This window comes from Perissodus microlepis, chromosome 7 (genome assembly GCF_051167445.1).
Source record: "Perissodus microlepis isolate ML-2025 ecotype Zambia chromosome 7, ASM5116744v1, whole genome shotgun sequence".
NCBI lineage: Eukaryota > Metazoa > Chordata > Actinopteri > Cichliformes > Cichlidae > Perissodus > Perissodus microlepis.
The window spans coordinates 63,274,922-63,296,634 of record NC_140467.1 but is presented as its reverse complement, the minus strand read 5'-3'; the positions used below and the strand labels follow the sequence as shown (position 1 = coordinate 63,296,634).

At 43.2% G+C, this 21,713-nt stretch overlaps 1 protein-coding gene across 2 annotated transcripts in view; it reads left to right on the top strand.

The window, feature by feature from the left end:
* immp2l (inner mitochondrial membrane peptidase subunit 2) overlaps positions 1 to 6,353 on the top strand; it is a 199,117-nt gene extending 192,764 nt beyond the window's left edge. For both annotated transcript variants that reach the window (XM_084936612.1, XM_084936611.1), the window contains exon 6: positions 5,855 to 6,353. In XM_084936612.1, the coding sequence (XP_084792738.1) occupies positions 5,855 to 5,980 (126 nt within the window). In that variant the 3' untranslated portion in view covers positions 5,981 to 6,353. The remainder of the gene's footprint in view (positions 1 to 5,854) is intronic.
* The last annotated feature ends 15,360 nt before the right edge of the window (positions 6,354 to 21,713 follow it).

The following is a 21,713-nucleotide window of genomic DNA, read 5'->3' as shown; positions in this document are numbered from 1 at the left end:
TTAAAAATCTCTGCGTAAGAAAAGAAGGAAGCAACGTGTTACAAAGAATCCAAGAAATGAAGCTAATCCAATAATTAACAAAAAAAAAACCCAAATATCCAAATAAGCCAAAAACAGAGCATCGAAAGAAAGAAAGCATCAATAAAGCAAAGGAAGGAACAACTACATGTCACCTTGGCAGCCATGTTTTAACCATGGTCACATGGATTATGTTTGGCGTAAAGAAGCCAGCGTGGATACTTTTCCTGATTTTTGTCACCAGTTGAAGGAATCTTCAAACCCAAATCGTGGAGCGAAGGTGCAAAACAAACGTTTTTGTTTGATGTTTCCAACCTCGTGTTTCTGAGATTAAAAGAAAGGTGAATCTGTGCTGACCTGGAGGTTCTCTGCCTCCACAGCTTTCAGGTGTGTAATTTAGTAATTCCTCACTGTCTCACCTTAGCAGATAACAGCTCAGTGTCATCTGCAGCCGGATGAATATTAATCAGCTGTTTCATTACCACATGTTGTTAAACTGGAGCTTGACCCGCAGCTGTTGTGAGGTGGAGGTTTCTTTTCCTTCCTGTTACTCAGACTGTAGCGTTGAATTTGCTGCGACACCCCAAAAAAGTCAAATCAAACGTTGCTTTCTTTCTCTGAAACCAACTCCTCATAACACCTCCAGCCCGAGCACGAGCTCTCTAAAGGTTATTCTGGAGATGGAGATGAATGCCGCATATGTATATATGGTTTTAAATATAGAGGCTGGCTTTGAGAGATAACAGGAATCATTAAAAGCATATGACATTTGCTGGTGTGTGTGCGTTCGCCCTTATGCAAAGCAGATCTAATTGATGCGGCGAGGACGATGCTGGACAGCAGTGAGTGGACGGATCTTCAGCTGTCAGCGTGCCGGTTTTAATTATCTCTGCCGTTGATGTCTGCAAGTCTCTGCACCTCAAGCTGAATGTCAACCTGTGAAAACCTAAATAAGAAGCATGTCACTTCAAAAATCAGAAAAAATCAGTTTTTGCTCATTTCAGACTGCCAAGGCAACCAGTGACTCAAAAAGAGGAAAACCAACCCACGGCGTCGTGTTAATTCAGGCTGCTTGGATACGTATCTTTAATATATTCAACAAAAAACGGAGCAGAGGATTGGTGCCTTTCACAAACAGTCCCTGCAGGTTCTGGATGTCAGCTTTAAATCTGATGTGTTTGATTCAAAGAAGGCTTCAGTTTTATTACATTCGGCATAACTGAGCTGTCTTTGTGACTAAGCCCAACCAAAGACTACATTTAAACAAGTTCAAACATCTTTTGCTGTTGGAGTTTGTAAGTACAATCAAAGCGGTCACCCAGAAACACCCTCAACCTCTGGGTGACCGAATTTAATGGCGAGGCGACGGCACTGGTGGAGGCGACCTTTCTCCAAACCATCGTGGTCGGTTGGAGCGCCGTCGCTCTCAGGTTGGTGAAGGTTTGCAGATTACCAACGTGTTGCAGTAAATCTGAGTCAGTGTCGATATCATCTGTGACACGCTGACTTGTTGTATTCTGGTTATTTTCCTTATAAAAGGAAGATTGCAGAGCAGCTTTTCCATTTTGCACTTTCTCTGTATGTAGACAGCAACATATTTGCAGTTGTTGCCATTTTATCCCCGTCAGCACAATCAGATTCAGTGAGATGATGATTGCATGCATTTGCAACATAAAGTAGACTGGCTCTAATGGGACACTGGAAAATGGCAACTTACTGTGTGTATCCATCTCTGAAGCAAGCACTGGCTGCTGAGGCCTCCAGCTCCGTGATGTGACTGGAGAATAAACAATGAGAAAACTATTTTTGCATAACAGGTCTTGACACGTGTACTAGAGGAGGGTTTTTGAGCAAAGAAAGGCAGCTGGAGCTGTGTTTTACTTATTTATGTTCACATTTTATTGCCCGATAATCTTTTCATTTTGAATTCTTCAGATTTTGTGGTTTTAAAAGACTCATGCTGTCACGAACTGCACTTTTCCCCCAACGTGAGTCAAAGACGGTGGAGCATTACAGAGAGAAAGCCATCGATTGCAGAACTGAAAAGCCTGAACTGTGCTCAGATCACTTTGTTCCCTTTAATAACAGATGGTCTGCTGGACCTGCTAAAGCAGGTTATGAAGGGAGCCCTGAATCACCTGTTATGACAGATTGACCTGCTCCATGGCTGCCACAAACATCCTCAGACACCCTGCTAAGCAAAACTGACTACTCGACTGCTAACCCTGACCGCATGCGCTCCATCCTGCAGGGCTCCACCCACGTCTGCAGGTCACTGCCCTCTGTGCTGTCCTGCTGCTAGGACAAACAGGAAGGCAGCCACCTCCGTATATGAAGCTACTCACCCTCTAAACTGCAGTCTGCTCCACCCACCTGTTCCTCTGTCACCCCCAAACCTCCTGCTCCACCACAGCTGCTTCAGTCAGCGATGCTCAAAGAGATTTCCATGACAGGCTCACTTTAGGACACCGGTGGTACCTGAGGACAGGATGGCTCTCTCTCTCTGAATCGGCTCTCAGTTGTCAATCAATCCATCAATCTTTATTTATAAAGCACTTTTCATACAGAAATGTAGCACAAAGTGCTTTACATGGTTAAAAGCAGCCCACCCCATCCCGCCCTCCAACTCACTCCCCACACTCTCATTAACATAAGCGGTCATGGATACATACACACACATCCCCCCCCCCCCCACACACACACACTTGAAAAGTAAAACTGGGCAAAATTGGGCTGGGCACACATGAACCAGGTGAGGAAACACTATAACAGGGAGCCGTCTGCACCGGGAGCTGGTCACAGACCGCAGCCTCCAGGCCGGGCACACAGCTGGAGGGAGGCAAAGAAGCCCCCCAGCCAGGCTGAGAGGACCCCCAGAGCCCCAGCAGCCACGGTCGATCACAGCCCCGGTGCAGAGAGCGCCCTCCGAGGAAACACTGGAGATATGACCTAATAAGAGTATATACAGGATAAAAAGATAAAATACAATAAATATTATGTAGGACCTAATTTAATAATATAAATAGAATAACAGGATAACATAGAATAAATAAACGTTAGGTGAAAGCTAAATTAAAAAGGTGGTTTTGAGCCTGTTCTTAAAAACATGTACGTTCTCTGCGGCCCTGAGCTCCTCCGGCAGGCTGTTCCACAGACGAGGACCATACCACTGAAAAGCTGCCTCTCCGTGAGCATGTGTCCTGACTTTAGGAACAATCAAAAGGCCAGTGCCAGAGGACCTCAGGGTCCGCGAGGGTTCATATGGTAAAAGCAGATCTGAGAGATAAGAAGGCCCGAGACCATTAAGACATTTAAAAACCAATAACAGAACTTTAAAATCGATCCTGAAACACACGGGGAGCCAGTGCAGCGATTCTCAAACCGGTGTAATGTGGGCCCGCCCTCTGCTCTTCGTCAGCACACGAGCTGCAGAGTTTTGTAAAAGTTGTAAAGGTGAAATATTCTTTTTGGGGAGACCAGAGAGCAGGGCAGTAATCAATGCGACTGGTAATAAAAGCATGCATCAGCATCTCCGTGTTGGCCCGAGAGAGAATAGGGCGGACTCTGGCTATATTTTTTAGATGATAAAATCCAATTCTGGTTACATGTTTAATATGTGGGATAAAACCAAGCTCAGAGTCAAAAATAACACCCAGGTTTTTCACTTGTAGCGAAGGACATAGTGAAAATGCCTCTAATTTAGACAAGTTTCTCTCTCTGAGCCTCGGGACCGACGATTAAAACTTCAGTCTCGTCCTGGTTAAGCTGTAAAAAGTTTTCTTCCATCCAAGATCTTATATCTAAAACACAGTTAAAAAGGGCATCCATTGGTCGGGTGTCATCAGGAGACACGGAGATGTACAGCTGCGTGTCATCAGCGTAACTGTGGACGTTCACTCCATGCCTCCTGATGACACCGCAGAGAGGGAGCATATACAAATTAAAAAGTACAGGGCCTAGAACCGACCCTTGGGGCACACCACATGTCATTCTATGGATCTTAGAGGAGCATGTATCCATACTCACCATAAAAGTTCTGTCTGAGAGATGAAGGGAACCAGTTGTGTACAGCACCAGAGAGGCCCACCATGTGTCTCAGTCTGTTTAAAAGAACAGCGTGGTCTACTGTATCAAAGGCTGCGCTTAGATCCAGTAGCACCAGGACTGAGAGCTTTTGGGAGTCCCAGTTACATCTAAGATCATTTAGAACCTTTAGGAGAGCCGTCTCTGTGCTGTGGTTCACCCTAAATCCAGACTGGAATATCTCCAGGATCTGTCTATCATTCAGAAAGTCATTAATCTGAGTAAAAACACGTTTTTCTAAACTTTTACTTAAAAATGGTGAGTTGGATACAGGTCTGTATTAAAATCATTACAATCCAAGTTGCTCTTCTTCAGAAGGGGCCTCACCACTGCTGTTTTAAAGGCAGCAGGGACGACACCCCACTGAAGAGAGCAATTCATCATGTATAAAAGCTCAGCTTCAAAAAATCCATAAAGTGTTTTAAAGAGTGAAGAGGGGATTGGATCTAAAAGACATGTGGTGGGTCTCACTGTGGAGAAAACCTTCTTAAGGTTCTCAGCATTAACCAGGACAAAGCTGTCCAGTGTCTCCTCAGGTACAATCGAGCCCTCAGATGTGTTTAAAATCATATCGTGAGAAGATAAAATATCAGATCTGATGGCGCTGACGTTTCCCCTGAAGTGGTCTGCAAACTGCTCACAGAGTGAGTCTGTGGGGTTCTTTGGGAGCTGTTAAAATCAGGGTTAAATAAATGATCTATGGTGGAAAAGAGGACCTTGGGATTATTTTTGTTATTACTGATTATTTTGGCAAAGTATGAATTTCTTGAATTCCTTAATGTATTATTGTACATTTTAAGTTGCTCGCAAAGTATTTGATGGTTGATTACATTTTTATTTTTCCTCCATCTCCTTTCTGCTGCCCTGAAATTCCTTTTGAGTGTTTTGACTTCTTCGTTTCTCCAGGGTGATGCATGTTTTACATTAATCTTTTTGGTGGTGAGTGGAGCAACGGAGTCAAGGTTTTCTTCAGTTTGCTGATAAAATGATTAAAAATAAAATCACAGGGGGGCATTTGTCTAAAACCCTGGTAAAACTTGCAGCCACTTCAGAGGTTAGATAGCGCCTCCTCACAGTTCGCACCGCTGAATAAAACCGGTGATGTTAAAAAACACACAGTAGTGGTCAGAGACAGCCAGGTCAACAACAGAGGACACGCTGGTGGACAGCCCATGGGTGATGACCAGGTCCAGAGTGTGTCCTCTGTTGTGAGCATGTCTTTTATCCTGTTTTCCTTCTCTCACCCCAACCAATCACAGCAGATGGCCCCGCCCCTCCCTGAGCCTGGTTCTGCCGGAGGTTTCTTCCTGTTAAAAGGGAGTTTTTCCTTCCCACTGTCGCCAAAGTGCTCGATCATAGGGGGTCATATGATTGTTGGGTTTTTCTCTGTATCTATGAAGCGCCTTGAGGCGACTTTTGTTGTGATTTGGTGCTATATAAATAAAATTGAATTGAATTGAATTGAATTGAGTCGGCTGCGTGACGTGCAGGTAAAATCCATACAGTGAAGAACGTTTAAGAATTCTTTTGCTGCAGGGTCAGAAGGATTATCTATGTGCAGGTTAAAGTGATCATGTTATACTTTGAGTGTATGTTTGTTAAAAATTCTGTCTTTAGGTGGTCTGTAAAGTGTGACAGATAAAACTGGAGGGCTGCTAAAAACAATAGCAGGGAATTCAAAAGTGGTAAAATGATCAAATAAAATGTTTAATTTGACCATTTGTTAAAAGTTGTGATGCTGTTTTTTTCCCAGGTGTCTGTGGGGCTGCTTCACGGTCGGGCCTCTCACATCATCTGGCCACCAAACCGCTGGCAGCGAATCACAGCATCGCTCCCTGCAAACCGAGGACCGCTGGACACCGAAGAGGAAGAGGACTGACCACGCCCACAGAGTTTCTGTATTTTTCTTAAAATGTCAAATTCACAGCAAGAGCCGCTCGCTGTGACCGTGTGAGTCAGATTACTGCATGGCTTTTATATAAACCCTGTTCATTGTACACTCAGGTGGTGTTTTGTTCATTTCACTGCAGTCTTTTGTTTTTAAATATTTCTTTCTTGAAGGCTGAAAAGACGACAAACTGAAGTCCTGTCCATGAACTTCACATTTTACATGAAAAATTAAAGCTTTTGTCTGTAAACCACCAAGAATTCTTTAAGTTCAAGTTAAGTTTGTGGTATTTTATCAACTAAGCTAATAATCACTGGCAAAGTGATGTGATGGGCAATTAAACTCATTTGTAATTTCCACCCTATCCTGGTGTTGAATGTTTGAATCTGCTCATTTCCAGCTGCATATTTTTATTTTTTATGATTTTTTTAAATGTTTTCTCTTGTACCCTTAAAGCTTCTGACCATATTAGGGATTTCCCCTCTCTGTGACGGCAGTCTCATGTCTTCATTCACATTTTAACCTCATCTTTAGCCTGCAAAGGCTTTGAGCTCGTGGGAAATTATTCTGAATCCTTAAACCAGAAATATGAATTTTCTTAATCTAAGACATTTTTGGATTTTGTTTACTAGTAAAATGTTGTAGCAGGTCACAAAGTGCGGGACTTTGACCTTGGTCAAAGCTAAGATTAAAACTTTGAGGTTTCGGTGTTCGTCTCAGTGAACAGCTTCAATATTTCAGCATCACCCCAATTTTTAGCTCATATGTCATCTATACTTCAACAGGGAGCCCCAGCTACCCATGTGACAACCAGCCGTGGCATAGGTCTGCTCTCTGCTGGGATCTCCTCCCGAGTGGGTGTGACCAGAAAGCCCAGGAGGCAGGCCTCTCTCTTCACTATGATGGTCCAGTATAACGTCCACACCAGTCAGCCCGTTTCTCTCCCACTCTGCTTCCCATCACTCGTGATTCAGCGTCTCTTTAGCTCCATAAATAATTCTGAATTAAAGCACCTCTTCGATTGTTCGGAGGTTCTTTCTTTTTGGCTCCGTAAACAAACAGCAGATGTGTAAGAATCGTTCAGAGGTGGAAACAAGCACACAGCTCTCTGCGTTTGTCCCTCATTAACTTCGAACTTCCATTGTCCACTTTAAATGTTTAATATTTTCCAGCGTAGGAGGCGGATGTGTGTTGCTACAGAATTCCAACTACAATTTTAGAGGTTTTAGTCTCATTTCTGTGTTTGAGAACTGAGAAGTCAAATTAAAGACGTGTTTCAGATCCATCCATCCATCTTCATCCGCTTTATCCGAGGCCGGGTCGCGGGGGCAGCAGCCTAAGCAGAGAGGCCCAGACCTCCCTCTCCCCAGCCTCCTCCTCCAGCTTATCCGGGGGAGCACCAAGGTGTTCCCAGGCCAGCCGAGAGATATAATCTCTCCAGCGTGTCCTGGGTCTGCCCCGGGGCCTCCTCCCGGTGGGACATGCCCGGAACACCTCACCCAGGAGGCGCCCAGGAGGCATCCTTGTCAGATGCCCGAACCACCTCAGCTGGCTCCTTTCGATGTGGAGCAGCAGCGGCTCTACTCTGAGCCCCTCCCGGATGGCCGAACTTCTCACCCTATCTCTAAGGGAGAGGCCAGCCACCCTTCGGAGGAAGCTCATTTCTGCCGCTTGTATCCGCGATCTCGTTCTTTCTCACTACCCGCAGCTCGTGGCCATAGGTGAGGGTAGGGACGTAGATCGACCGGTAAATTGAGAGCTTCGCTTTTACACTCAGCTCCCTCTTCACCACGACGGACCGGTGCGGCGTCTGCATTACTGCAGCTGCAGCCCCAATCCGTCTGTCGACCTCCGGCTCCCTTCTCCCATCACTTGCGAACAAGACCCCGAGATACTTGAACTCCTCCACTTGGGGCAGGAACTCATCCCCGACCCGGAGTGGGCACTCCACCCTTTTCCGGCTGAGAACCATGGCCTCAGATTTGGAGGCCTCAGATGTTTCAGATCATCAAAGTAATTTGACTATTAGACAAAGATAACGAGAGTAAATACAAAATCGAGTTTCATTTATTAGGGGGAAAAGAAGCTATCCAAACCCACCTGGACCTTCTTGTTAAAAATGAATTAACTCTCGTTAACCACATTTTATTGAGCTTCCAAAAAGACCTGATCACTGTCACACCTGCTGGATGATAAATCACTTAAACAGAAGCTGCTTGATAAAGTGAAGCAGACTGAAAGGTCTCAACCAGCAGCACATCAGCATCACGCTGCGATCTAAAGAAACAAGTGACATCATCAGTCTGAGCCAGCCTCTGTGAACCACAGCGAGAGCCGTTATCCACACATGGAGGAAACCCGGAGCGGTGCTGAACCTTCACAGGAGCACGTCGACTCAGCCAGGAGGTCACAGAAGAACCCAGAGCAGCATCTACAGACCTGCAGGCCTCGCTCGGCTCAGTTAAGGTCAGAGGTCATGGTTCAACAACAAGAAAGAGACGGGGCAAAAATGGCGTCCATGGGAAAGTTTAAGGAGAAAACCACTGCTGACCATGGCTCGTGTCACATCTGCCAGAAAACATCTCGATGATCCCCGAGAAGGTTTGAGTCCCGTCGCATCAAAATAACAGCGTTTCATAAAGAGAACATCACAGCAGCAGCAGACACGGAGGTGGTGGCGTGATGGTCTGGGCTGCTGTAACTGAGGGAACCATGAATATACCAGAAAAGCCTGAAGGAGGATGTCTGCACCTGAAGCTCAAGAGCAAAAGATGATTATGTTTGTATAAATAACTCCCAGATCAGAGGCTGTGGCGGCGACTGCCTGCTGACGGCGATCTAACGTCTGTGCTGCAGTCAAACACTATTTTCCATACATCTATATTCCACGACCAGAATCGCTCATGTCCTCAGGTCCTGGTGGTATTCCCCTTTAAGGATGTTGTCACAGCAGAGCTTCCCTCATCTGACCTCTGGGGTGCTCCTGATGATAACTGAGCGAATTCAATTATTTTGCAGTGCGATGGGAGCGAGCTGTGTCTGGGTCATTATCTAAAAATCTGTTTTCACTTTGCTGTTGTTTGTGTCGCTGCTGCTGTCGGCTGTAAGCAGAGGGCTGCTGACACTTCACAGATGCTCTCCCCTTTTATTAATTGCTCTTGGAGGAGAAATGAGCCTTTAGCCTTCCACGTCAAGCGGGGTATGTGAAGTCTTAATTAGAGGGAAAAAGCACATGTGACAAAACATGTGCAGCCAGCTGACTTCTGCAGCAGCTGAAACGCTCCGTCTTTAAAGATGCGCGTCGCTGATTTGCATAAATCAGACCGAGGGAACACTTGTGGTGCATTCAGCCAAACTGAGCTCCCAGATGTAGCTGCTGATTGTGCGACGCTTGCAGCTGTGTCACAGTGTAAGGGGACCCCGGAAGGATAAGTGGGGCTAAATGCAGATGTACTCGAGCCTCCCGCTGAGGCTCACATGTGCATGATTAATTCACCTAAATGTTCTGTGCATTTGTGCATCAGCTTCATCTGATGATTTAGTTGATAATATATTTGATGTTCATGAAAGACGGCTGCAGACGGCATCTCTGACTGACTGATATCCTCTCTGGGTAGTAAAGCCCGTGTTTGCACATTTCCCGGTACTTTGCATCCTGCATTTACCTTATTTACAGAGAGCTGAAAAGACTCATCAGTCTGTCTCTGTGTGTGTGCTCGCCTCTAAGCCTCTGTGCTGTTTCCGTGCCAACAAACACCATCGGGTGCAGCTGCTAGGATACCGGTGTCGCCGTGGTGAGATATGGCCTTGTTTAGACATTCGGGATTCGGCATTCTGCACTAACAGAAGGGATGCCACATGCCAGCCCGTCCTTCCTCCGTGAGTTAACAGATGCACCGAATCCTTCTGCAAACGTGTTCTTTACACAGTTTTCTGAATTTGCAGGTTATGTGGTGTGCAGTCTCAAACCTGCTGCAGGTGCCAAACACATTAACGAGCTCGCATCCTCAAGACTGCTGAGAAAAACTCAGACTAGCCATGAATACAGAACAATGATCTTCATTTAAGACTTCAGGTGACGTTTCGCCTGATACCTCTACATCTAAGAGTTTGGCCTTTGAGCATGAGACCTGTAATGGGGTCTCGTACAAAGACTGTAGGACTGGTTCTCCCAGTAACACCCAGCATGTGTAGAATTCATCGTTTATATAGAGGCAGAACAAAAGAAGACGCAGGAGAAAAGTAAGCAAAATGACAGGATTTTCTGTGAAAATATGTTTAATTTCTCCTACTTTACGCACAAATATTCACAGATTTACAGGGTAACCTCGGGCAGAACTGCTGAACGTTTGGTCTGAACACAGCGTTAACGTTTACAAGGTGACAGGCTTAGAAACACAACCAAACTGTGGGGTTAGGATGTGAGGATGTTTGAGACGCTCGTCCGCTCGAATGGCGGACTCCTGTACTCACTTTTCGAGAGCACAGGTGAGTTTACAGTGCATGAAGTGCACTACAGGTCTTCATGCCTCTGTACTCTTCACAGTCAGAAAGCTGCACATGGTGCTTTTCCTCTCAACTCCCTCAGCAAAGTGGAATGGAAAGGACTCCAAACCCATTTCCATCAGCACCGACGGGGATGGCAAACGTCAGCATGCGTTGCGTTCACGCGTCTGGATTTTATACACGACAAATTTCTTGTCGTAACTGTTGGAGAATTCAGTATTTGATGTGTGGAAAGAGGCTTGACAAGCTGTAAATGTTTTAAGTTAAAGCACCGTGACTTTCAAGTACTATGTCTAGTCAGGTGCACAAGCTGCAGACTTACTGCAAATGCAGCATTCATTTATGCACAGCTGGTCCAAGGTCTCAGTCAGGTTGAGGTCTGGACTCTGCACCGTTGCAGCAGCTCGATTCTTTTCTTCTTCAGTCGTTCTGTTGCAGATCTGCTGCTGTGCTTGGATCATTGTCCTGTTGATGGTCTGAGCTTTAGCTGTGGTCCACTCAGATCATCATCCCTCCTGTGTTTGGTTTTCAGTAAAACGTCGTGTTGGGCAGTATGGACAAACATCTCCACTTCAGTTTTGGTCTTCAAAGAGTTTATTAAGAAATAAAGCTTCATTTTCCAAAGCCGGAGTGTTGAGATCCGTTTATGTTTGTGACTTAGCATTAGATTGTAAATTCAAAACAATAAGCAGCTGCAAACCGCTTTGCAACCCACCTCTGCACCATCTCACCCACACCACTAAAAATAAATTACTACAGATGGAAATCTTTTATCTGCAGTGGTGAAATTATTCCTACCACACACAGGTATCAGTGAAAAACTTCATCTACAGTTTATTTTCCTTCCATTTATGGTCAAAAAGGAGGCAGGTCAAATTAAAAAACCAAATGTTGCCATGAATTTGTCTCTTTGTGTCTGTTCTGTGCCAAATTTTCAGTAGAGTGTTTTTTATGCGAGAAATGATCCAAAAAGAAGTGTAACAGATCCAGATGATAGAGTCAAAGTGTCAGTCTGACATTTATCCTCAGGACTTTCACCTCATCGTGTTTGTGTAATTGGAGAGGCTGTCTTTTCTCCGTTCCCCTCAAATCTGTATTAAACTGACAGCCTCGCTGATTTCTGGCTGATCGGGAGTCCAATCCTCTGGGGGAGAGATTTCTTGTATTTTGTGGTTTTATAAAATCCAACAGTTTTTCCTGTTCCTGGTTTTTGTGGCTCCCTAATGAATTAATGGTGCAGCTGTATATAAATACCCCATGGCTCATTTGACTCGGCTCTTACTCCTCTCTCACCGGTGTGAATGCTGTTATGCTAATCGTAACAGCACACAGGCTCATTCCTGCACTTTGGGCCTTAAACTCACCTCCTGAACGGCAGCAGGGGTGAGCAGCAGCAACAACTCGTCGTTTGTTGAATTCTGAGTCAGCCTGATGATGTTAAAGGCTCAGGCAGGGGGCATAAAAATCCCAGCTCGGCTCTGACGCATGTTGAAAATGTTCTAGAGCAAACGGCTGTAAGATCTGGTTGATGTTTAAAATCTGTCGGTGGTTCAAATTACAAAGAAGCGCTTTGCTGAAATGCCCCCATTTCACCTGCTGTCACCTCGTTTTAGGAGATGTGCAACACACAGTGTGAACATTTCAGGATTTTCTAAAAACTAACCAGGTTCAAACAAATTCAGCTTCATTGGATTTTAACAGGAAGAAGTCTGTTGCAGCATAACTGGGGGAGGATTCAGGGTCACCTGGTCCAGCACTAACTATATGCTTTAGCAAAGAGGAAAGTTTGAAGCCTAAAGTAGAGACAGTGTCTGTCTCCTGAATCCAAACCGGGGTCCTGAAAGCCGAAGAAACTTGGATCCATATTTAAGTCAGCAAAGAGAGAGTAAATTCCTCTGTTAAGATAATATGGTATTATATTTTTATAGATTTTAAATTCTGCATTTAACAGGAAGCCAATGAAGGGAAGCCAATACAGAGAAATCTGCTCTCTCTTTCTAGTCCCTGTCAGGACTCTTGCTGCAGCATTTTGAATTCACTGAAGGCTTTTCAGGGAGTTTTTAGGACCTCCTGATAATAATGAATTACAGTCGTCCTCAACATCACAGATGATTTGGATTTTAGTGATACTGTTCAGACGACGTCTGCACACTGATTTTGATCAGACACACATTTTGTCTGATTTTAGAAGAAGGAAATTTGAAGTCATCCAGGTCTTTGTCTTTAAGACATTCCTGTAGTTTAACTAGTGGATTTGTGTTGTCTGACCTTACGGATAAATAAAGCATCATCTGCATAGAAATGAAAATGCTGTGTTTTCTAATAATATTGCCTAAGGGACGCATGTATAATGCAAAAAGTATCGGTTCCAACACAGAACCTCGAGGAAATCCATGAATAACTTTAGCGTGTGTAGAAAACGCCTCATTTACATGCAGGAACTGAAGTTATATGATACAGATATGATTCAAACAAGCACGGGGAATTTCCTTTGATACCAACGGTGTGTTCTCACCTTTGTATTAAAACGCTGTGATCAGCAGTATCAGGTAGGGGTGAGTGGCCTCCAGAGGCCACACGAAGATCACTGCAGCCTTCAGTTTTGCTGTCTGTCGGAAAAACGCCTCAAAGAAAAGTTCCTTCAGCTGATTTATGATGATTCAATAAAGAAAGGTTAGACATCGTCCTGTAATTAGCTGCAACGGCTGGATCATGTAAAGGATTTTAAAGTAATGGTTTCATTTCTGCGACCTTGAGAGCATGTGCTGTGTTAACACATCATTAATTAACCTGTTAGTAAGGGAGCGTTTGTGTTCACCTGGAATAAATAAAACCCAACAAAGATTTCTTGGCTGAGACAAAAGAAACAAACAAACTCTGATTTTTGTTTTTGCTCTGATGTCGATGAATGTAGCTGGATATTGCTGTCATATTTTTACCTTTGATGTTTTTGCCAGTTTTGCTGTGTTACAATTTTGCATTTTGCAGTAATTTCCGGGACATTTAATGTCAGTATTTATTGATCGTTCTTTGTCTCTGGGGTTGGAAAATACAAAAATCAACACTAATAAGATCCCTGTTGCTGCAGATGATCATCAGATATTGATAAATGTTCGTGGACAGCATTCCTCCTGAAGGTTATACAGTTTGATGCTGATTTCAGAATTGAGACAAATATCAAACAAATATATTCTTATTTTGAAAATCCAGATAGTTTCTGTAAAATAAGAAATATTTTTCTTGTCTTCAGGTCAGGTTCTTGTTTTTTTTATGCAGTTCTTGTAATATTAGCTAAACTCGTGGAACCACATGTGTCTCTGAAAGCATCTCAGAGGGGTCATTTATTTATGCAGTTATTTTCAGTGATGCAGAACAGAAAGCTTCTTCTCTTTGAACCATGCTGTGGTACATATGTTGGAAACATAAGCATCGTCTGAAGATACAACTAAGAACCTTGTTTTTAGCAGTAAAACATATTTGTTACAACTTCTTTCACTGAACCTGTGAGAAATACCAAAGACAACACAGTTCAAAGCTGACATCTTATCTCAGCACACTGTGCAGTGTGTCCTTAAAACACTGAGGAAAAAACTCGACAAAAGAAGAAGTGTGGGGCTTAAGGTGCAACTGGGAGAAAAGACTGAGGTATGACAATTATACAAGAACTGGACTGAGAATGGGTCTGCTGGAGACATGGATCCAAATCATGGGTGGCATGGATGGAGGTGGTCAGGAGAGAGTCTTCATCCATCGGTGAAGCACTGTGGGCTGTTGTTCAGCCGGTGCTGTTGGAGATCTTTGTGAAACCTGATTGTGATGGAGAAAAGTACCATCCACCGTGCAGGAACAGCTGGACAGTGTCTCCATCACCATTTTTAAGCACTGAGATCAAACCTGTGTGTTACACCGGAGCCCATCCAGTGAAAGGTGGTTTGATCTCGAATAAAGGCCTTTAAATATAACTTTATTTATACATTACTACAGACAGAGGCAGCCACATGTAAATAAACCCATTCTGAGTTATTAACATTCATGTTGTCCTGGCAGCCTTTCAGTCACAGATGGCTTTACTGTTCACTTCCCCGAGTGTGTTAGTGGACCAGCAGCTCTTTGCTTTGACTCATTAGCTCGGTGTCGGGGTGAGGCCAAACACTCGGCATGGGGTTAAACACCCGGATTAGATTTACCGAGCGACTGGAGCTTCTGGAGACCTTTTCGTGTTCCGCGAGCTTACACCAGCATGCTTTTTAGAAGTCATTACCTTCATAATGATAACAGTAATTGCTTAGCACTTATAGAATGCTTTAAAACAAAAGCACCTTAATAAACCATCAGACACGCTAAAGAGAACATTTCCACCGTTTGCTAATTAAAGCCTGGGTTGACTGCACTGATTTAAAGCACTCTTAGATTACCAGATCCTTCCAACGAGATGCTTTAATTTTTAATTATCTAAGTTTTCGAACCACATTTTGAAAAAGCCACATCTAATTTATTTCTTTACGCACAACGCTGTCCTCTAGTCTGGCTTTGTACCCGTCCTCACAAAACCAGTGGAAACACCTGAGCCTTAAGTTTCACCTCTGCAGGAAAAGCAGAAGCTGGTTCAGCCTGAAGATCTTTTGGATTTCAGCCCGTTCATGGATGATTACACCGATTCACAGCAGCTTCTTCTTTCTCCCACACACCTTTCTTTTCCACAGGTGTATAAAGACAGATGTAAATGCCAGACGCAGCAAGATGCACAGAAACGTTTGAAAGATGACAGGCGGGGCTGGATTTAAATTTCAGAGGTGACGTTGGAACTGCCTGACTGAACATGTACCTACTGTACTTTGTTTCTTTGTGGGATTGGTATAATTTTGGATGCTGATACGCTCCAACGTGGTTTGAAAGCACCAAAGGCCTCCGAGGTGCCATCCCTAACCCTACACCAGCCCAGTACTTTGGGAGTGATGAATGATGGTTTGAATTGTTCCCCGATTGACGAGAACAATTTACTTCAAAGAGACATGATGCTGTGATTGGTTAATGTTAGTGGTTCAATTCAATTCAATTCAATTCAATTTTATTTATATAGCGCCAAATCACAACAAAAGTCGCCTCAAGGCGCTTCATAGATACAGAGAAAAACCCAACAATCATATGACCCCCTGTGAGCAAGCACTTTGGCGACAGTGGGAAGGAAAAACTCCCTTTTAACAGGAAGAAACCTCCGGCAGAACCAGGCTCAGGGAGGGGCGGCCATCTGCTGCGACCGGTTGGGGTGAGAGAAGGAAGACAGGATAAAGACATGCTGTGGAAGAGAGACAGAGGTTAATAACAGATATGATTCAATGCAGAGAGGTCTATTAATACATAGTGAGTGAGAAAGGTGACTGGAAAGGAAAAACTCAATGCATCATGGGAATCCCCCGGCAGCCTACGTCTATTGCAGCATAACTAAGGGAGGATTCAGGGTCACCTGGTCCAGCCCTAACTATATGCTTTAGCAAAAAGGAAAGTTTTAAGCCTAATCTTAAAAGTAGAGATAGTGTCTGTCTCCTGAATCCAAACTGGAAGCTGGTTCCACAGAAGAGGGGCCTGAAAACTGAAGGCTCTGCCTCCCATTCTACTTTTAAATACTCTAGGAACAACAAGTAGGCCTGCAGTGTGAGAGCGAAGTGCTCTAATAGGGTGATATGGTACTACAAGGTCATTAAGATAAGATGGGGCCTGATTATTTAAGACCTTGTATGTGAGGAGCAGGATTTTGAATTCAATTCTGGACTTAACAGGAAGCCAATGAAGGGAAGCCAAAACAGGAGAAATCTGCTCTCTCCTTCTAGTCCCTGTCAGGACTCTTGCTGCAGCATTTTGGATTAGCTGAAGGCTTTTCAGTGAGTTTTTTGGACATCCTGATAATAATGAATTACAGTCGTCCAGCCTGGAAGTAATAAATGCATGAACTAGTTTTTCAGCGTCACTCTGAGACAGGATATTTCTAATTTTAGAGATGTTGCGCAAATGGAAGAAAGCAGTCTTACATATTTGTTTAATATGTGCGTTGAAGGACATGTCCTGGTCAAAAATGACTCCAAGGTTCCTCACAGCGTTACTGGAGGCCAAGGTAATGCCATCCAGAGTATGAATCTGGTTAGATACCATATTTCTAAGATTTTCAGGGCCGAGTACAATAACCTCAGTTTTATCTGAATTAAGAAGCAGAAAGTTAGCGGCCATCCAGGTCTTTATGTCTTTAAGACATTCCTGCAGTTTAACTCATTGGTGTGTGTTATCTGGCTTCATGGACAGATAGAGCTGGGTGTCATCGGCATAGCAGTGAAAATGTTTGCTATGTCTTCTAATGATGCTGCCTAAGGGAAGCATGTATAATGTAAACAGAATTGGTCCTAGCACTGAACCCTGTGGAACTCCATAATTAACCTCAGTGTGTGAAGAGGACTCTCCATTTACATGCACAAATTGGAGTCTATTAGATAGATATGATACAAACCACTGCAGTGCAGTACCTGTAATACCTACAGCATGTTCTAATCGCTCTAATAGGATATTATGGTCAACAGTATCGAACGCTGCACTGAGGTCTAGCAGGACAAGCGCAGAGATGAGTCCACTGTCAGAGGCCATAAGAAGATCATTTGTAACCTTCACTAAAGCTGTTTCTGTGCTGTGATGAGCTCTGAAACCTGACTGAAACTCTTCAAATAAACCATTCCTCTGCAGATGATCTGTTAGCTGTTTGACAACTACTCTTTCAAGGATTTTTGATATGAAAGGAAGGTTGGAGATTGGCCTATAATTAGCTAAGACTGCTGGGTCTAGAGATGCTTTTTGAGTAAAGGTTTAACTACAGCCAGCTTGAAGGCCTGTGGTACATAGCCGATTATTAGAGATAGGTTGATCATATTTAAGATCGAAGAATTAATCAATGGCAGGACTTCTTTGAGCAGTTTTGTAGGAATGGGGTCTAAAAGACACGTTGATGGTTTGGAGGAAGTAATTATTGAAGTTAACTCAGAAAGATCAATTGGAGAAAAAGAGTCTAACTTAACATCAATGGTACTAAGAGTAGCTGTAGATAATATTACATCTGTGGGATGATTATTGGTAATTTTTTCTCTAATGATAAAAATTTTATTTGTGAAGAAGTTCATGAAGTCATTACTAGTTAACGTTAAAGGGATGGTTGGCTCAACAGAGCTTATAAATCTTATAAAGCAGCAAACTATTTCTCCAGGCTAAGTGATGATCCTCTAAATTTGTGACACGCCATTTCCTCTCCAGATTACGAGTCATCTGCTTTAGGCTACGTGTTTGAGAATTATACCACGGAGTCAGGTACTTCTGATTAGAGACCTTAGTTTTCACTGGAGCTACAGTATCCAGAGTCGTACATAGTGAGGAGGTGAAATTATTAACAAGATAATCGACCTCTGTTGGGGTAGCGTTCAGATAGCTGCTCTGCTCTGTGTTGGTACAGGGCATTGAAGATGATAACAGTGGGTGGATTATATTCTTAAACTTAGTTACAGCGCTTTCAGAAAGACATCTACTGTGATAAAGTCTACTCTCCACCGCTGTGTAATCAATTATTGTAAATGTAAATGTTATCAGGAAATGATCAGACAGGAGAGGGTTTTCAGGAAACACTGTTAAATGTTCAGTTTCTATGCCATATGTTAAAACAAGATCTAGAGTGTGATTAAAGTGGTGGGTGGGTTCTTTTACATTTTGAGAGAAGCCAATTGAGTCTAATAACAGACTAAATGCCATGTTGAGGCTGTCATTTTTAGCATCTACATGGATGTTAAAATCACCCACAATAATTATTTTATTTGAGCTCAGAACTAAATTGTCACCAATGATGACTTACACCTCAGAGGATTAACCCAGGCCGTGGTCGGGGGTGAAGCAGTGAAAGTGAAGGTGTCCAGACCCCCTCTGACTGGTTTCCTCCTCTCGCTGGAGGAGGAGACCAGTCAGTTTTCAGCGAATCACAGCCGGTCACTTCTTGTGTCGAACATGCCACCGCAGGAGCAAAATGAAATTCAGCCATAATCTCAAAGTGTTTGCTTAAATCTGCAGATTGTAAAGCGATGGAAAGCAGGTGACCCTGAATCCTCCCTTAGTTATGCTGCGATACGTGTTGGCTGCTGGAGGACTCCCATGATGCACTGGGTGTTTCTTCCTCACTCACTGTACACACAACTCTGCATTTAATCGTAGTTATTCGTCTCTGAGGAAGTGCTTGCTCAGACGTGTTTGTGTGACTGCTGGACGTTTCTCTCAGTTATTGTCGGGTCTTTATAAGTCAGGTCACAAGCAGGAAGGCCACGGTCCAGATCCGGGCGCTGGCTTTAGGAGCGCAGACCTGTTACTAGATTTTGGACCATTTCAACTTTACTCTGCCCAAGTTTCTGCATATTTATGGTAAAGGTGTTTTAATCAGCGAGGCCTTTGTCTTTGTAGTAGTCGGTATGTGTTCACAGGAAGCACGCAGACAGACGTGAAATAATTTACTCAGAGCTCGTGTGAAAAGAGAAAACTCTGAAGATGTGAGTCAGAGAAGCTGATGAAGAGTAAAAGAGGCTGAGCTGGTTTATATTTGAAAGGAAAAACTCAAACTACTCATTTTATTTATGAATGCAAACTTCATTTCACCTGAAATGAGAAAAGAGTATTTTATTATTATTTGATTAGAGCGCCTTCCTGCTCTTTGTCAAATGAATAATAGAAACTGTGAAAATACTGCTGAATGTTACTTTAGCTGCTTTATTTAACAGCCTCTGACTATGCAAACACTGATGCAACTATTAGGCTACGTCAGAACATATCGCATCAAATTATAATGCACGTGCAACTTCTATGAGACGACAGGCTTTTGTTTGAAGACGGGTTTAAACTGGACTGAACGCCCCCCACCTTACAATATAAAGCAGCCTGAGCTGACTGCTGTTGTGAACGTGTTATATGAATAAAATAGAATTGAATTTGATTGTGTGAAATTAAAACTAAAAACTAAATCAAATGCATTTAGTTCCTTCTGGACTGCTGATTCAGTCCATCCAGGGGTGAGTAAGCTTCATATGGTCATTAAGGGAAAAATAAACGAGACATTTCCTCTGAAACAAAAGGAGCAGAACTGTGAGGCAGAAACAGGCAAAAACATTGGCCAATTTCAAAATAAGATGACTTCCTGTTTGAGATCATCTTCTGAAGGATGTCCTGATAACTCCTGCAGCTGTGCCCGAGTCCACGGTTTCTGAGCAGACCAGGTGAAGAGCGCGACGAGGAGCATCATCATCATCTCTCCCCCACAGGAGACCATCAGCGTGACGGCGCTTTGCAGAAACATCCTGAAGTGGCTCCACTGATCACGTTTCCTCTGTGATCAGAGGAGCTCTCTGCTTTGACTCGGGTCAGCATCGGGGTGAGACCAAACTCTCTGCATGGATTACATTTAGTGCGCAAAAGTAGCTGACCTTTGACCTTTGCATGTTCTGCAAATCCAAGCAATCACGTTCATATTAACAGCACTCACAAATTAAAGTTTGGCTGACCCTGTAAATTTAAGGCTCCCAAATCACCAAAACATCAAGTTTTGCTCAGTGAGCAGAAGCTGCGTGAGAGTTCACCAAGTTTGGAGTTGTTTAGCTCTAAATGAACATCTTTTATAATTGGATCTCCTCCAGGAAGTTTAGCAGTGATGGGCAAGAGATAATTTAAAAAGTTAATTTTAATCTCAAAGTACTTTCTTCTTTTATTCCAGGCTGCCTCGGCTGCTTTGTCTACTTCAGTTAATGCCTTCTCATTTTCCCATAATGCTTTCTGCCAGAATGACTGTAATTAAACCACTTTTTCAAAGAAGTGCAAATATATTATTCTTGATTGATGAAAAAATAACAAGTAAAGTACAAAAGTCTGTGAGAAGTGTGGAAAATGTCCATGAGCTTCAGATGATGTTATGCTGCTGATGGTGCTCTCAGACCTGATCCTGCTACCTCGCTGAAACCTGACCACATTCCTGTTGTCATGTCAGGAGTGTGTAGAGCGGCTGGGAGGTTTGTGCTCCGTTTGTGTGTGATGGAAACCAGAGGGTGGAGTGTAGAGAGAGTAACTGCCTCCATTTAAAATCAGTTGTTTCTCTGGCTCTCAGTGTCCAAAGCTAACTACATTGATTTCTTGATGATGTATCACATTTGATTGGTTGTACAGTGGTGGGAACGAGTGTTCGCCCGCTTTTGGACTTTTTGTATGTTTGTTTCCAAACAAATGTAAATACTAGACAAAGATAACACAAGTGAGCACAAAATGCAGTTTCTAATGAAGGTGTTTGTTATTCAGGGCAAACCTTGTAAATCTGATCCGTGCAGCTTCGGATTTATTTAGAAACTGCATTTTGTGTTTGCTTGTTTTATCTTTGTCTAATATTTAAATTTGTTCATCATACGAAACATTTAAGTGTGACAAACATAGAAAAAATAAGAAATGAGGAAGAGGTAGGGATGGGTATTGATAAGATTTTCACGACCCCGATTCCATTTTCGATTCTGTTTAACGATTCGATTCTTTATCGATTCTTTTTAAAAAGGAGAACACTAAGGTCGATTAGCTTAGAACTTTGTTTTATATCTTCTTTTTGAACAAGATGGAAATTTAGGAGTAACATGGCCTTACAAACCCAACAGTGAGATCTTAAGAGATCCACAGCCTACGGCTCTTCAATGGGGTGTCACAGGGTCCCCAGGAAAAAACTTTGTAAATGTAAAATAATAAAATAAATATTCTTCTGTAGCAATAACAAAGTATAACATAAATTATTCTGTAGCAATTACACAAGAACATCCAGTAATGTCCCTGCCTGCAATTAAACACATTCACTTACTGAAAATCATCTGCTGTGGCAAATGGGTGCAAACCTTTGACCACAGACTGAGTCACTGCTCGGTGACATTCGTCTATCCTGGCCTGAAAGGAGACGCTAACAGTAGACTGCAGCGAGAACTGCCAGCATCTGAGCCAGACTCTGTCTGTATCCTGTCACGGTTCGATTTTTTGGGGAAGAGACATACGACTGGAAGTCCATAGTGGGTCAACACAAATTATTTTATTAAAACACACAGTACAGTGTGAGAAGAAACTTGCAACAGCCACCCTACAATCTTCCAATCTCCCTCGAGCAGACCGCTCCCCATCCTTATATTACCCTGATGAC